This window comes from Typha angustifolia, chromosome 15 (assembly GCF_048772165.1).
Source record: "Typha angustifolia cultivar Huaian chromosome 15, ASM4877216v1, whole genome shotgun sequence".
In the NCBI taxonomy this organism is placed as follows: domain Eukaryota; kingdom Viridiplantae; phylum Streptophyta; class Magnoliopsida; order Poales; family Typhaceae; genus Typha; species Typha angustifolia.
Genome location: NC_133253.1, coordinates 128071 through 142951, shown reverse-complemented (window position 1 = coordinate 142951; position 14881 = coordinate 128071). Strand labels below are relative to the sequence as shown.

General features: G+C 37.6%; 2 protein-coding genes across 3 annotated transcripts; both read right to left on the bottom strand.

Moving 5' to 3' along the window:
• Positions 1-994: 994 nt before the first annotated feature.
• On the bottom strand, positions 995-9486 carry LOC140777717 (protein RRP6-like 2). Of its 2 annotated transcripts, none has more exons than XM_073122029.1 (14): positions 8599-9486; positions 7353-7508; positions 6385-6543; positions 6202-6285; positions 5509-5588; positions 5333-5383; positions 5083-5182; positions 4822-4904; positions 4628-4673; positions 4111-4198; positions 3845-4014; positions 3412-3768; positions 3217-3327; positions 995-1980 (listed from the first exon to the last, which is right to left on the bottom strand). In XM_073122029.1, exons 1-14 carry the CDS (start codon positions 9295-9297, stop codon positions 1300-1302), a joined length of 2865 nt encoding a protein of 954 aa, XP_072978130.1. In that variant the 5' UTR covers positions 9298-9486; the 3' UTR covers positions 995-1299. The 2 variants fall into 2 exon arrangements, with proteins under 2 accessions (XP_072978130.1, XP_072978131.1); XM_073122030.1 differs by having other exon boundaries at positions 3412-3756; positions 8599-9485.
• A 386-nt stretch (positions 9487-9872) lies between these two features.
• On the bottom strand, positions 9873-13688 carry LOC140778133 (uncharacterized). Its single transcript, XM_073122699.1, has 10 exons — positions 13636-13688; positions 12781-13009; positions 12517-12624; positions 12231-12400; positions 11966-12099; positions 11667-11847; positions 10933-11485; positions 10733-10845; positions 10356-10599; positions 9873-10230 (listed from the first exon to the last, which is right to left on the bottom strand). Exons 1-10 carry the CDS (start codon positions 13686-13688, stop codon positions 10012-10014), a joined length of 2004 nt encoding a protein of 667 aa, XP_072978800.1. The 3' UTR covers positions 9873-10011.
• Positions 13689-14881: the final 1193 nt, after the last annotated feature.

The window sequence follows — 14881 nt, the reverse complement described above, 5'->3', positions numbered from 1 at the left end:
TTCATTGCATGATCAAACTTCAGTATGAAGTATATCACTAATCACTATATTATGATCATGGTATACCTTTTTTTTCTATTGATTTTGTTAAGTTTAACAAATTGCGTCTGATATAGTGGAATTTTACTTTGTAAACAGGAGGACGATGTCACTCGTTCTCTTGCTAGTTCCGTAAGAACCTAATAAAGTATCTCCATGGGACAAGACACTCAGATAGGCTCATAGTGCAGCTCATTACGATATGATCAAGAAACCCTATGGTCTATGGATAACAAAACGTATTACTACTCTTTTATACAATCAAATCCAATTCAAAAGAGGGATAAGGAATATCCAAGCTAATGATTGAATTAGGTAAAATAGGTATATTCTTAAACTTCTCACACGTAGAATTTTCTCTGTGGAAAAGAAAAAATTGTAGGATAGGCAGGTAATTTTTCCGGTGTTGGTGGTCTTGGAATCTGGTAGAAAGAGCGACAGCCCACTGGTTGGACCCGAAAGCTTCCATTAGATTAGAGGGAGAAAGCAAATTAAGTAGTAGGTGAGATCACACACAACAAAGGTGAGATCTTTCTCCTGAGGTCTGAGGAAAGCACCGACGTCATTGTCTTGGATGGACGCTGCAACTTGCTTCTGATTTATTATACATGTCGGACTATTTGTACCGTTGGGAGGATTATTAGTCTGTCTGCACCCATTTCAATTTGATGCAAGATCCTTCCCACTTCTGTGAGTTGTTTAACGTAAAATACTAGTTCGCATATCTGGCTCACAGTGACAATGAGACACCTCACAAGTCATGTGTTCAATTTTATTATTATTATTATTATTTTATTTTTGGCGGCCGCTCAATCTGCAGTAAAAGGCAAAAAGAATGCCACAAAAAGATGGAACATCAGCTGATCTACTTTCCTATTTGAGAAAATATCAATCCATGAGAATGAACAAGGCTGGATTCATACAAAATGCGGACATGGTTTATAGGATAGCCATTGGAAAGAAACTGGCAACTGCGATCAAAGAAAACCAACAAACCGCTCCATGACGAAACTGTCCAGAGGGCACTACAATTTGACATGGACAGGAGGAAATCTATCATTCATAGAAAGCAAAGTCCCAGAATTACAGGCACCCCCATCAGAGGATGGGCGCTAGGCTAACGTTGTGCCACTTAACCTTGTGGTAAGAGACAAATATTGGAATAACAGGTAACATCTATGCTCATAATTCGCCTTTTCTTTATGTTGCTTTTTCTGTGTAAAACACAAACAACAGCAGTTCCCGAATAAGAGTATATCACTAGTGATAAGTAGTACTTCTGTTGCCTGATTGAGGAAAAGCCTGGCGTCGACGAGGTTGTGAAAAGCTCCTTTCTTGCTCTTTATGCTGAGCCTTACCAAACCCCACTCTTTTACTCTTATTATCTACAGAATCCCCAAACGTAACCTGGTCGTCGCCTTTGGCTGCATCCTCTTCTCCACGCTCCCCAAATTTTATATTCTTTCTAGCGGCAGCATAATCAAATGGCCTCAACTGGAAATCAACCTCAGGTTCCACAGGTGACCTTTGATTCTGTTGAGAGTTTCTTCTCTCATTGATTGACTGAAAGCATTTCTCAAAACTAGAGGAAAGCTCAGATGGCGACACAGGCATATCCATAGAATCAGGTTCTTGTTGAAGACCTCCACTGGTGACATTTTCGTTAAGCCAAGGGGACCGTTGCCTATGCTTAGTATCATCATCAGTCATTGGGGTTTCTTCAGACAAATTTGAATATTGTAATTCATTTTCCAGAAGTATTACTTCTTCCATTTTGGTTAACTCAGTGGACTCGTTATGTTGGCCATGCTGCAGACTTTCTGGTGGTGGCAGAATCATTTTCACCTCAGGACCTTTCTGAGGAGGCTTCTCTCCACCAGAAAAATAATGGAATGGAAGTATGACTGCAGATTTTATCTTCTCCACCTTGGTCTGACTCTCCTAGAAAACAGTTCAAATTACAACATGATCAAGTCACCCTTGTGTTTGTTCATTGATAATGGAAGAGCATGAAGCAAAATTTATGCTAGTGTAATATGTAATTGAAATGCATCTTCTAACAAAATCTTCATTTCCGTGTCAACATTCTACATCCCAATTCTCTACATATACTATGAACATAAAAGTGACGCTTTCTCAGATTGTTCTGCAATTGTTCTGAAGTAACTATTTCACTCAGATTGTAAATTCTAACATCCATTTGTTTAACACCAATATACAGTGTTTCCATTTTATTATACCAATAGCTACCTCAGTTAATCTGCTTCGTAGCAAGTTTTCTCTATATCACTTTGCTATCATCATCTGCTATTTTGTCCACTCTCTTATACTAGGAAAAACCCATTATAATTCATTCTGCCCACAATGTAACTAAACATGCATTTATAATAGCCACTTAATTTTCTCTCTAAGCCCATAAAGTCCTACCACATATAGCGGTTTAGAATTCAGAGCTCAAATCTTCCACATTGAATTACCAAATATGGATAGAGTCTTAAGACTCCATGCTTAATACGGTACAAAATACAGATTGAGATTCATATACCTGAGTTATACGATGTCTTCCTTTCCTCTAATATGAGTTCCCTTCTTATTAGTTATTACATCTCCTATTCATCCAATTTCAAAGATCTTCCTAATCCAATAATCAATTTGCATATTTTCTTTTCTTACTAGCATACCATAATAACAGCCAAGTGCACCTCTCTAGATTTTTCTCCTACAAAATTTGTTTCTTCAATTAAATCATGCTTTTCCATTCTGTTACCATCACTTCCAAAGTAAATCAACTCTATGCAAGTTAATCCTTTATAGCTACTTCTCCAGTAACCTAATTTTTTCCACCCAGGATATTCGGAATAATGCAATACTGCTGCATAAATTCCACAGTTTTATCAGATTTATGGCATCAGGACCACTGCCTGCATAAAAATAGCAAGCTGCATAAGAAAACCCTCCACTTCTGACCAGGCTTGGAATCAGATACAATGGAATACTATTACTACTTACTAACCATGAAGGCTCTGTTCTGAATTAATAGCATACAAGTATTAGACTATGCATTAATAAATTGAATGCTAAATTTGATGTTATCTTCTTTAGTTGTGAAGAGTATCTCAGACACAGATATGGTGAAAATAATATCAAGATAAATAAGGTAAAATGATAATAAAGTACCTGTTCAGTAGTGACCCCTCTAAAAGGATCCACTTTTCTACCAGAAGAGTTCCCAAATAGAGCTCCAAAAGCTGTAGGTCTCTTCAATATTTGAACTGACGCCATCTTCTCCTGCAATAGAAAATATTTACCGACTCAATTTACATCTCACATACAATAAAGAAAAGAAAAGGAAAGAAAAAATTGGCCACAAACTTTTCTAACTGGTTGGAAGCTTCCATTTCCCATCTTTTCTGTATCCATTGCCCCTGTCCTATCAGATATAGTCAAAGATTCTCCACTTGCAGATACTGAGATAGTTTCCAGTTTCTGTTTCTGCTGGATTCCACTATTTAAAGAGACTTGAGTGGTAAGCTGTCTGGAATTTGCAGGAGTGCAACAATCATTTCCAGAAGCTATATGAACTGGAGAAGAGTCAGCATTCTGTGCAATACTAGTCATGGTAGCACTGCCAACTGAATCTTCTTGAGAAACTGTAGACTCCATAGGATCCTCTGTAGAAGGCAGCATTTCCTTCTTGTAGCCAACAGCTTCTTCACTCTGCAGTGTGGACCGCAGGCAATCATATGTCAATATCTTAATAGAGAAAATCAATTATGAACTCCAAACGAAAATTTATTTATCTCACTGCTTCACGCCGTCTATTCTTTAGTTGTTCAGCTATACTCTCAAAAGCAGAGGAGCCAGCAATTGAACTCCTAATAATGCCAATAACAGAGCTAAGATAGCGCTCAACAAATGGATGCTTTGATTTCACCAACTGACGCAACTTTCCTGAAGATAGAGGCATCTGCCTTGCTTTTGAATTCACAAAAAGTAGTTAGAGGAGCCTACCACATCAAGACTAATACCTAAGGCAACATCATAACGAAGAGTACAAAATAGTTGTAATACCTATCTCAAGGAGAGCTTTGTTTGGTAATATGTAACCAGTACTCTCATCCTCTGCACGGGCAACAGTATCTCTCCAATGGCATAAGCCCTGTTAGAGATATGGGGCAAAGCTAAAATTAATCCACTCAAATAATGCATAAACATACAATTACAGAATTTTACTTACTATTGTGAATATACAACATATGATTCAATTCTATCATGGGATGCATAAACTCATATAATAGTACAATAGTGGACAAACAGAACAGAATCTTTCAACAGATAAGCAAGTTACCCTACTAAAATATGAATGCTCAAGACAACTAGTACAAGATTCTAAGATAGGAAAAGTAAATAGCATAGCTCAGATATGCACTAGAACCAGAAAAAACAACTGATACGTAATCTCTATCATCTCAACAAAATGAAACAATATAATTATTTCAATATTGAAATCAGGCTATTACAATCACGCATGAGAGAAGAAAAGCAACTGCTCAGGACTCTGATAAGTAGAGCAAAATAGAACACTTACAGCAACAACAGCAAGTTGTTTCGAGTTGAACTTGGCTTCCTGCAAACTGTCAATAATACAGTTAAAGATATGCTCTTGAGAAAGGCAAACCAAATGAAAGAAATATCATGAAAAGTTATTACACCATCAAAACTACATGCATGATTGTTTTCAAGATCAGAAAATAGTCAAAATCACAACTACAAAGTACAAACCCGTAAATATGTTGATATGACGTGTCTGTCAACAGTTCTTTTTCATAAAGTTGTAGGCAAATTTCATTGCTGCGTTTGTGGACCTGTAAGTAGTAGAAAATACAATAAATTTTGTATAAGCCCACACTAGCACTAAAAGAATAAGAGGAAAAGGAAGTGACAGCATATACTAACAATAAGATAGACAACATCTGGTACATGCTTCATTTAAATACAAGTAAATAAATAACAACTAGTTATTTCTTATCACAGTGGTTCCACCTCTAAAAGAAGATCACTTTCGCTTGTGGACACTGATAGTAATCTGATTTTCATTAGATCATATATGTGTAATAGGTAGTGTGTGTCTTCTCTTGCATACCTGCAAAAATGAAGCCCCTGTCAAGGTCTTACACAAAAGCTAAGTGCAACTTCAAAATTCAAAATTGTTCACTGGTCAATGTGCAAACCCATTAAAGTAATTTTAGACAAATGTAACCTAATTTACAGAAAGGGTTTTATGGTACATTACTTGAGCATTTCACCAGGAAGTGGCCGCAACCTCCATTCCGCATTCTGATATCTGCAAGAAAGTGCAACTTAAATCTCACAAAAAATAAGAATCTAAAGAAGATAAACAGAAAACAAGACAACGGTCATAGGTCATGAGCCATCAAAGATAATAAATAAAACAGAAATGAGCATTACTCTTTGTTTGCATTTACTCCACAGAAGTGATGCAAAAGGTACTCTAAGCTGTTCCTCTCCATCTGTAAGACCCTTGAAGCCTGCATAGTGTAGAGGGAAAAGAATCAACTCACTAAAAAGAGAATCTAAAAAAAAAAAAGCAACTCTAGAGTCTAGACATTTCTGAGGATCATGAAACTCATAAAAGCACACTCAATTACATAAGTTGCCTGCTTTTCCTATGAAGGATCAAGGATGTGAGATTGAGCAAGGTACTTCAAGAAATTAACCGTGCTAGTACATAAAGGTGAGTTTCACTCTTCTCAATCTGTTTCCATGAAAGTACTAATACAAAATAATAGGATAATATCACTAAGTCTACATACTCAATGATTGATATAAAATAAATTATAGAGGAAATGATATAGCCAGATTTCCCTAAACAAACTTATACTTTTTCACTCACACACTGAGTATACCATATCCAGATATTTCACTTTATTGAACAAAAAGGGGAGTTACCCAACATCTGAATGTGGGTTTTGGGGAAAAAGATAAATGAAAGAAAAAAGCAATCTCCAAACCACACTATTTGTGGTCGGCTAAATGGATCCTTTTCCTTTATTTATACTAAAGTGCAAGGATTTGCATCAAATCATGTCGATATTCATAAACAAAATGATAGCAGCAGAACTCCTAATTTGCAAAAACTACCTGCCCAGTGTCAAAGAGATTGCAAACATAGATGGCAAAGTCCCGTTGGAGCCACACAATGTCACGATCGGCCCCATGCATTACCTATTAGAAGCAGAATATATGAGTGACGGCAAGCTTGGCAGCACATTAAACCTAATTAATTTATGCATAAGGAAGAGGTAAAGAAGGAAATAAGCAGACCTTTCTTTTCAGTGGATCTTTAAAAACCTCTCTTAAGTATGGACCAACATGTATACGCAGCTTAAGGGTGTCTATTACAAAGTCTTCCGTTCTTGTAGAAATTTGCATCAAACAGGTCATCCCCTGAAATGACCGATATTGATTGTGTTCCAAATCAACCTGAAATATAAGTAAAATGACAAAGTTTAAGTCGACCGAGACTGAAGAATATGTTGGCCCACATTGACCACTACTATTAATAACATTAGCAGACAGTTGGAGTCCATATCTAGAGAAGAAATAAAAGATAGACAATAACATTGATTGCATTATTGAAGAAGCTCAAAAGGAAGGTGACATCAAGCTAGAATTGCTTCAAATTGTTTGCAGAAGTCCTTGCAGTTTCTGTCACATAATTGCTTGCCGCATTATTATGTTTCCTATAATGTGCTACTGCTAATTAACAGAAAGAAATACATAGCTGACAACTTGTCAACTAGTTAATGAAATCTTTTATTATGGCAGATCACCTGCTATATATATATAATTTTTACAGAAGACACGTGGTCCTAGATAAACAAAAGCAAAATTTTGAAGCATGAGTCAGCATAGGGTCAGCCTTAAAAGTTTCTTTTTTACAAAAACATGGGATTCATTTCTTGTCCAATTTCATTAATTCTCATGGACTTCTCTCTTATCAGCTATCCAGTGAAATTATTCCAAATTCCTGAGTCATTCATGAATGTTTTATATATCAATTGTATGGTTGACCACGGAAAGAAGTTACAATTCTCACAGGCAAGCCAAGTTAATCAAATAGTGCCTGCATCTAATCATGCAGTAGAAAATAATGAAGCAAAAGTGTTCAAAACATAAAAGAGAAACAACAAGATCAACTCCCCCTAGGATTTGCAGAATGTTGAGTTAGACAGGAAATAGGAAATAAGGAAAACATGCAAACTAAAATTAAAATGAAATTTGCAACTGACCGCAAACTCAGCAACACCTTGCAGCTTAGAAGCTAGTTCCTTCAACTCTTTCACTTCTTCCACAAGTTTAAATGGGGTATTTTCTAAAGAAAGTGGTTTTACTGGTTCACCTTCACCAACATTTCTGTCAACAAAATCCAAAACAGACAGCTTCTCCTGTATAAATGGAAGTTGCAGCATTATTCTTAATGTTATGAATAGAAGCAACTCATTTACACTAACAAATGTTGAAGAGCTATAAAGAAAGAATTGATAACTTCCTGATTGAGAAAGCAATTGAATTACAATCATAAATAGAAAAGATAGTAAAGTTTAGCTGACAAGAAAAGGTCTAATGTTAATAAATGTTCCAATTTTTGGACAATAGGTCAAAAGATGGAAGCATCACACAGGGTAAAGAATGGGGTTCAGACTGAAGAAGGAAGGGTTAAAGCAGAGTATATTAACAAGCAGATGAAGTGACGAATTACCAGTAAAGACAGAGAAACGACTGCATCCTCTGCGATTTATAAGTAGCAGTGATTGTTCAAAAGAGTTTGAATAGGTTTAAAAGGGCCAAATAAGTAAAAACAGAGGGCAGCAGTTAATGAAACCAAATTGCAATTGCCACAAAAAGGATAGGAAGAAAAATAAAACCTTGAAAATAGCAGGAAGAAGAAAAAATGATTGGTCTTAAAACTTAACAAAGAACGAGGCTCCATGTGATGCTGAATGGTGTAAAAGACTTCAAATTGGCATCCACCTAGTTGGAACTTGAGATTCTTTTGTAGTTCTAATATGTGAAACTGCTAAGTTCTGAAACTTTTTTTAATCCATAAAACACACATATGCATCAGACCTCTCCTTAGAGAGGAACAGTCCATAGATCCTTTTCCCTCACACAGTATCGGTACAGTAAACTTTGATAAATGAATGGGCTTCACGATTCCAATAGTTCTGATTATTGCATTATGGATTGGCATATAGAATGCATATCAAACTTAATACTTTCTAGACCTTTTCTTGGTCACGCAAGTTCTGTAGCCCCTAATCAGAAGACTCCTTATGGTTAACATTAGTAACCTGATTGCAATCCAACATATGAGAAAATGGCGAGAGAGCAGAGGGGGAAAGAAGAGCCAGAAATACTCCAGGAGAAAAAGAGTTCCTGCCCTACAACAAATCGGACGATTGAGAAATCCTAGCAAACAAGATGCACTAACGAATTCAATATATATATATAAGAGATTGTACAAGAGGAACCAACCAATGGGTGGACGAACCGGCTTCCATCATCGCTCTTCTCTAACCAAACATGCTCGAAGGGCTGATTCTTGTTGTTCACCAGAATATTATACTCATCCTGTGGCCGGGGGATGGTGGGTATATGAAATGGCACTTTTGACCGAGCGGCCGTAGTCTTACTGTCCTTCATTGCCACCTTAACCCCTAACGACGACCTCGAAGCTGGAAATCCTTCATCTTTCTCATAGTCACGCATGCCGCCCCTCTTCTTTTTCCCATAAACCAACTGAAACCCACTTTCTGCATCCTCCGCTCCAATCCTGCCACCGATCTCCTCTTCTTTCTCCCTCCAGCTCTTGAATTCGTCCATGGAAACGCCAAACCTCTCAAGAAACTCGTCGTTGAGATTGACCAACCAGTCAAAAGCCTCGTCGAGATCGTCGGGGAAAGGAGGTGGCTTCTTCCGGCCCCAGAGATGGTCCGAGGCGGCGAGGGTCCTCAAAGATTCCTCAGATTTCGCGATGATCTCGCGGACAGGGGTTTTGAACTCCGGGAAGTTATTGTAGAAGTGGAAGTCCCTATCCGAAGGGATCCCTCGGGAGCGGCCGGAGAGCTTGGCGGCAGACGCTGCGATGGGGCCAGAAGCGAGGGCGTGGAGGGCGTGGAGGGCGGTGGCCTTGTGCTTCAGGGCGGATTCCCCGGAAGGGGAGTCCGCTTCCATGGTTGGCGAGGTAATGGTTTCTTGAGTCCAATTGCTTGGACTCGAGTAGGGATTCGGAGACCTGGAAATGGAGAAGGAAGAAATGTTGTCTTTTTGCACTCTTCTTGTGTCTTTTATGATCGGTTTCTCGTGTCTAGGGTTAGGGTTTTCATTCCAACATGGACATGCGAGAAAGAGAAAGCGTCTTTTTCTATGAGTGGAGGGCTTCGTCAGTCCTGCATGTCATTTTAGTCATTGGTAATACTTCTTCTCCTTTCGGCTTACCTTCTGCATTTTTTTTTTAATTATTATTAAAGATTATATCTTATTAAGCTTTATTTTATTTACCATCACGATTTCTTGATGAAATCCCGACACGTGACATAGATGAGGAACTGTACAGCTCGCTTTAATGCATGACAATTGAGCCTGGTTTCTGTAGCTTAAAAATGGTTTGGGGGTTAATAAATTCAAAAATAGTTTGCTTTAACTTAAAATTCGAATCCGACGGTCCAAAGTTCCATGATTGAGATTAAAGGATTAGAGCTTAATTCATGTTTATTTCCACTCATTGTAGCCACAGAAGATTAACTGCAAAAAAGACTCGTAAACATGTATCATCAGCAAAGCCCTTATTTGTATATTGGCAAACATAATAAATACTATTTCTCTTAAAAAGAAGAAGAGAGAAGCTCTGCTCTGCTCTGCTCTGCTCTTCCACTTGATTGATCAAGCTTATCGAGAAGGGTTGCTGATGGTACGAACTGGAACGATAGGTATCGACTCCCACCATTCTCTCAACCTCCTATTCCCTTGTGAACCGGACGTGGACTTTGCAATCTTTGAATTTGACAGAAAGCAAAACAGAGTCAACCCCATTAAGATGTATTTGAATGGGATTGCTGCCACAAGAATAGCAACTCCACTCATCCCCAACATCGCCATGTCCGTGTGCTGCAAACAGACAGATAAACAAACAAACAAACAAACAAACAAACAGAAAAAAAAAAAAAACCCATCACGACTGCTAAGCAAAAAGTGTTTCTAGGAATCGAAATTGACAATTCGAGTGATACTACCTTTGGTGCCCTTGATACCATTATAGCCCAGAGCTTCAGTATCGTCACGTTTACTGTCTTAACCAACGAATTCAGATACTTAAGACTATGCTGAGCAGTGACGATGTTTTCCATGGTTGTTTTGTCTGAGGAAGTATCAATCACCACCTCTGACCACTTATTGCCCATCTTCCTCCATCTAGCCCATAGCATTATTCCGACTCCCGTCATCAAGAAGGCGGCTAGAGCATGACCTACACCTTCCCTGTTTCCAAAACAACCGGTCACGAATTACCTAGCTAGATGTACTATTACTAAACAATAATTTATGAATATAACCACTCTTTCATTCATGATACCTATTATTTAGGTATTCAATATTAACTGCCGGTACTCACTTGTATATGATGAGTAGAGCTATGGAAAGAGTGCAGATTGTGATCGCTGGCCTCTCCCAAGAAATTATCCTTTGGATCCAAACAAGCAAGTCTCTAAGCGGACTAAGTAGACCCTGTAAAACAACTTAGTTATACACTAGTCGGTGTCAAAAGAATTGCAAGAACAGAGACGACGAACAGTAGTTTTGATTATAACTTACCACTAGAATAACAAGACCATCGCTGATTCCTTCCTCTCTCATCTCTTCAACCGAAGCCTTGGCGATGGTAACCTCCTTTGCTTCCTCTCTTACCTGATCGATAGTCGTCTCTAGGGAAGCCAAAGATTCCGCCTGCCCGCTTGGTTGATCCTCAAACACTTGTTTCATCTCCGTACTCGAAGCCATAGGATTAGACATGCTGAAGCTCTCCAACACAGAGGTTGCGCTACATGGAGTTATCTTAGATGTTTGTTTCAAGCTGTTTGCTAACTCCTCCAGCACATAGTCACCTTTAGGCAGGTCATCATACAGTGAGAATATCAAGAAATTAGTGGGAGCTGGTGGTGATATTCTTAGCATCTCCCTTGCTGCATGGAGCCTTAAGATTCCTAAGATAGTTCTTGAATGTGCCTCCCATGCTTGCAATGAGGATTCAATGCTGAATATTGATAGGAAGCGGTGAAGTAAGAAAACTTCCTTTATTAGCGAAAGCCAATGGTCACGCCTTGTCGAGCTAGTCATCTCAGGAAACTCTAAAACCAGAGGTTCTGATCTGCAAAATTTAAATTGGACAGGAGTGAAAAAAGCTCTGATACTATCATGCTTCAAAAATTGCTTGTATTTCTCAAGTATAAAACAAGAGAGCATAAAGTTAACTTCCTTCTACATTAAAAAAAAAAAAAAACATTCATAACCAATTAAGATTCAGAGATCCAAAGGGGATCTTATCTTACAGCTGTGAAGATTCATATGTTATAGCTTTGTCGTATAATGGAGCACCCCAAGGCCCCGTCGAAGATGCTTTGACTTGATGATCTACCTCATTATTTGAAAGATCAACCTTCAGAGCAGGTTCATACGATATTACTCCCGAGGCCTCAAAATACAGTGCCTTATTGGTCAGAGTGAGTCTACCTGATGAAGCCCAAAGTTTAATAAATCTGTCTTAGTTTTTATCTTATCGTATTATATGTTGACTAGAATTCAATTATAGCATATGCAAGAAATAGATCAAACTTGCAGTAAATGTGACCTGGCCAACTGGATGCCCCAATATGCCGCACTACTCTTTGTGTTCTAGCAGTCCCGTCCACATGCAAGATGAACTCACCTTCTGCTAGTTCACAATCAGTTGGTGTTGGTTGCCCCTGCAAGTACTTAAGACACCTGACATGGAAGATGTCGGTATGTAAGTGTTAAATTACATACATATACTATCCGAATAATGAAAAAAAAAATTGGCTTGTCATCTGCTGGGTCCTTAACAAAATAACAACAGAAGTAGGTAGGTGAATTACTTGTCCAGCTCTTTCAGAAATCTGTCATAAGCAGGGAAATGAAGCTTGTTAGCCGTGGATGCCGTCAGGGTTTCAAAAGTGAATCGTGCATTGACAACATCACAAGCCAGGGGAAGTATGGAACCAAACCATACGTATGCATCTTCTCCTACACTTGGCTCTGCATTGACCTGTGGAAACCAAAGCTTCAACATGAGATATATATATATTACATATAATAACCACAACAAGACATTCCCCCTCAATTGTTCATCCATTTAAATATTTTAATAAACAATCTACTTACAAGGAAAGGCATGATGTCAGTATAAAAGAGGGGTATGTCATCGTGCATCTGCCCTTCATTTCCTTGAAGAGGTTCCTTCTTATCTTCTTTCTCTTTTGCAATTCCCTCCTGCTACCAAGATATCAAGAATGTATGTAAGCTAAGCAGCAAAACCTCCTTTATTTTCATTCTACGATAGTTAGAAGAACTGAATAGTACTTGACAATCATAAAAATAAAACCAATAAGTCACTAGACTAAAGATATGGAGGTAAGAGATGTGAACCGAATAGGGTTCGTCGTCAATTGCGCTAGGCCTCTCCCATGCAAGCATCATATCATAAGTAAATCTACTAAATGATCCATCACTGATCTTGTCCCCCAAGTCAGCAGTTACATTCTCAAGTGCTCTAATGCTGCAAAACTCCACTAATCTTCTCGAATAATTGTCTACTACTGGCTTCAGGCTAGCCTCAAACTCTGACACCAGCGCATCAGCTGAAGTATCCAGAGTCCTGAAAGGTTCAATTCAGAATGTTAGATAATCATTTTCATATTCAGAATTAAATTGAAAGATCCCAAACAGAAGGTGAAAAGGAAAACAATAACCAGATGTTATTACTCTTTTACCACAATAAAGGGAATAATAATAATAATAATATTGATATATAGTTACAGTTTCAGTAAATTTATTGAGTTTACACTTCAGGGAACTCAAATTTGAAGCATGAAATCGAGTAACATATACGACGACACAATAAGCCCCACCCATTTTCTTTTATGCAAACAAATTCCGAGCATAAACTTGATGCGCAACCGAGAATCACACTTTCATATACAATAGATATCCGTATCGTTCGAGGATTCATCCTTAGCATCTCGTTCACGACGTGTTTGAAACTAATGATACATTCAATTGATCTAAGAGTTAGATACAACCCGGCCACAGCAATTTTCCTTATCTATATCGATCATCCTCTCCGTGTTGTCCATAAAAATTACTCTTCCCTTCCATCCTGACCATAGTAAAAACCGAAATAAAAACCCACTAAGGGGGCTAGTTCATCAATGTCACTTCTCTACACCCATATAATTTGTCCACCAAACAAAGAAGAAGAGAAAGAGGGAGAAAGAGAGTTACTGGGCACATCTCTGGATGACATCGTTTGCAATGGTGGATAGGTGCTTCCTCATTCTCTACCCTTCACCGGTGAAGGGTCTGCCTCTGGTGTTCGGTTTCCTTTAACCCTCCTCCTCCAACTCCTCGGCTGTTGACGTGTCGGCCTGGTTACGTTGCCACGTGGCAATCCTCTCACACATGTTCCTCGTCCAAGGATCGCACTCTGCATGTAAAGAGTTCCCTTCGTCTGCCCTTCTTACTCGTTCAGCTCTCTGGCCTCTAACAGCACCCACCACTGCTTGCCCACGTGGAGGAGCTCTATTGGGTCACACACATTGTTAGGTGGGTCCAGTTGCAACTAATATTCTTCACTTCTTCGCATATTATTACTGGTGTATTATAGGACCTGTAAGGGGATTAATTTATGCGGAAACGAGTTTACGCAAGTAGCCTGAAGGACCTTTTATTTACAACGAACTTACCCCTCGTCACTTTGTCGATGGAATAAATATTCTAATTTTTAATATCAGAATATTTAGTTCAATACTACACGTAGAATAATTATAAAATAATTGTATTGAAAATTAGTGATATTTTAAACCGAATTACAAAAATACTCGTGACTATATATTAAAAAATAGTAATAAATAGCATTTTTTTAAAATAATATTATTTTTATTAAAACTGTGGATTTAAAATACTCTATATACCGACACTATAAATAAATAACTCTACACCGTAGGGTAATGCATGATTATAAGTTTGCATTGCGGAAATAACCCCGCACTCTTTTATATAAAATAATTGTGTATTAAATAAAAAGGCACTGCAAGGTAATAAGCTCATACTAAAAAATAATACATTAGAAGATATAAAGATGAACTACTAAATAATACGGGATTATAAACCTAGACTTTATATAAAATAATCATACGCTAAAATAAATAAATAGACACTGTAGATTAATATAAGATTATAAGTCCGTATTGGCGGTGTAATGCGGAGTTATAAAAAAAGGTGTGCGGGCTTAATATTTTTTTATTTTTATTTTTACAGAATATACTCATTTAAAAAAAAAGTCTCAATCGTTGATGAGATGTTTAAAATTAAAAAAAAAAGAGATTGATGAGAAAGAAAAAATAAATTGTGGTTGAGATGACTAATATTTAATAGAAAAAATAATAGAGAGAAAGAATAGCTAATTTATATTGTATAATATAAAAATAAAATAATAATTATATATTATTATTATATTATTTTTTAAAAG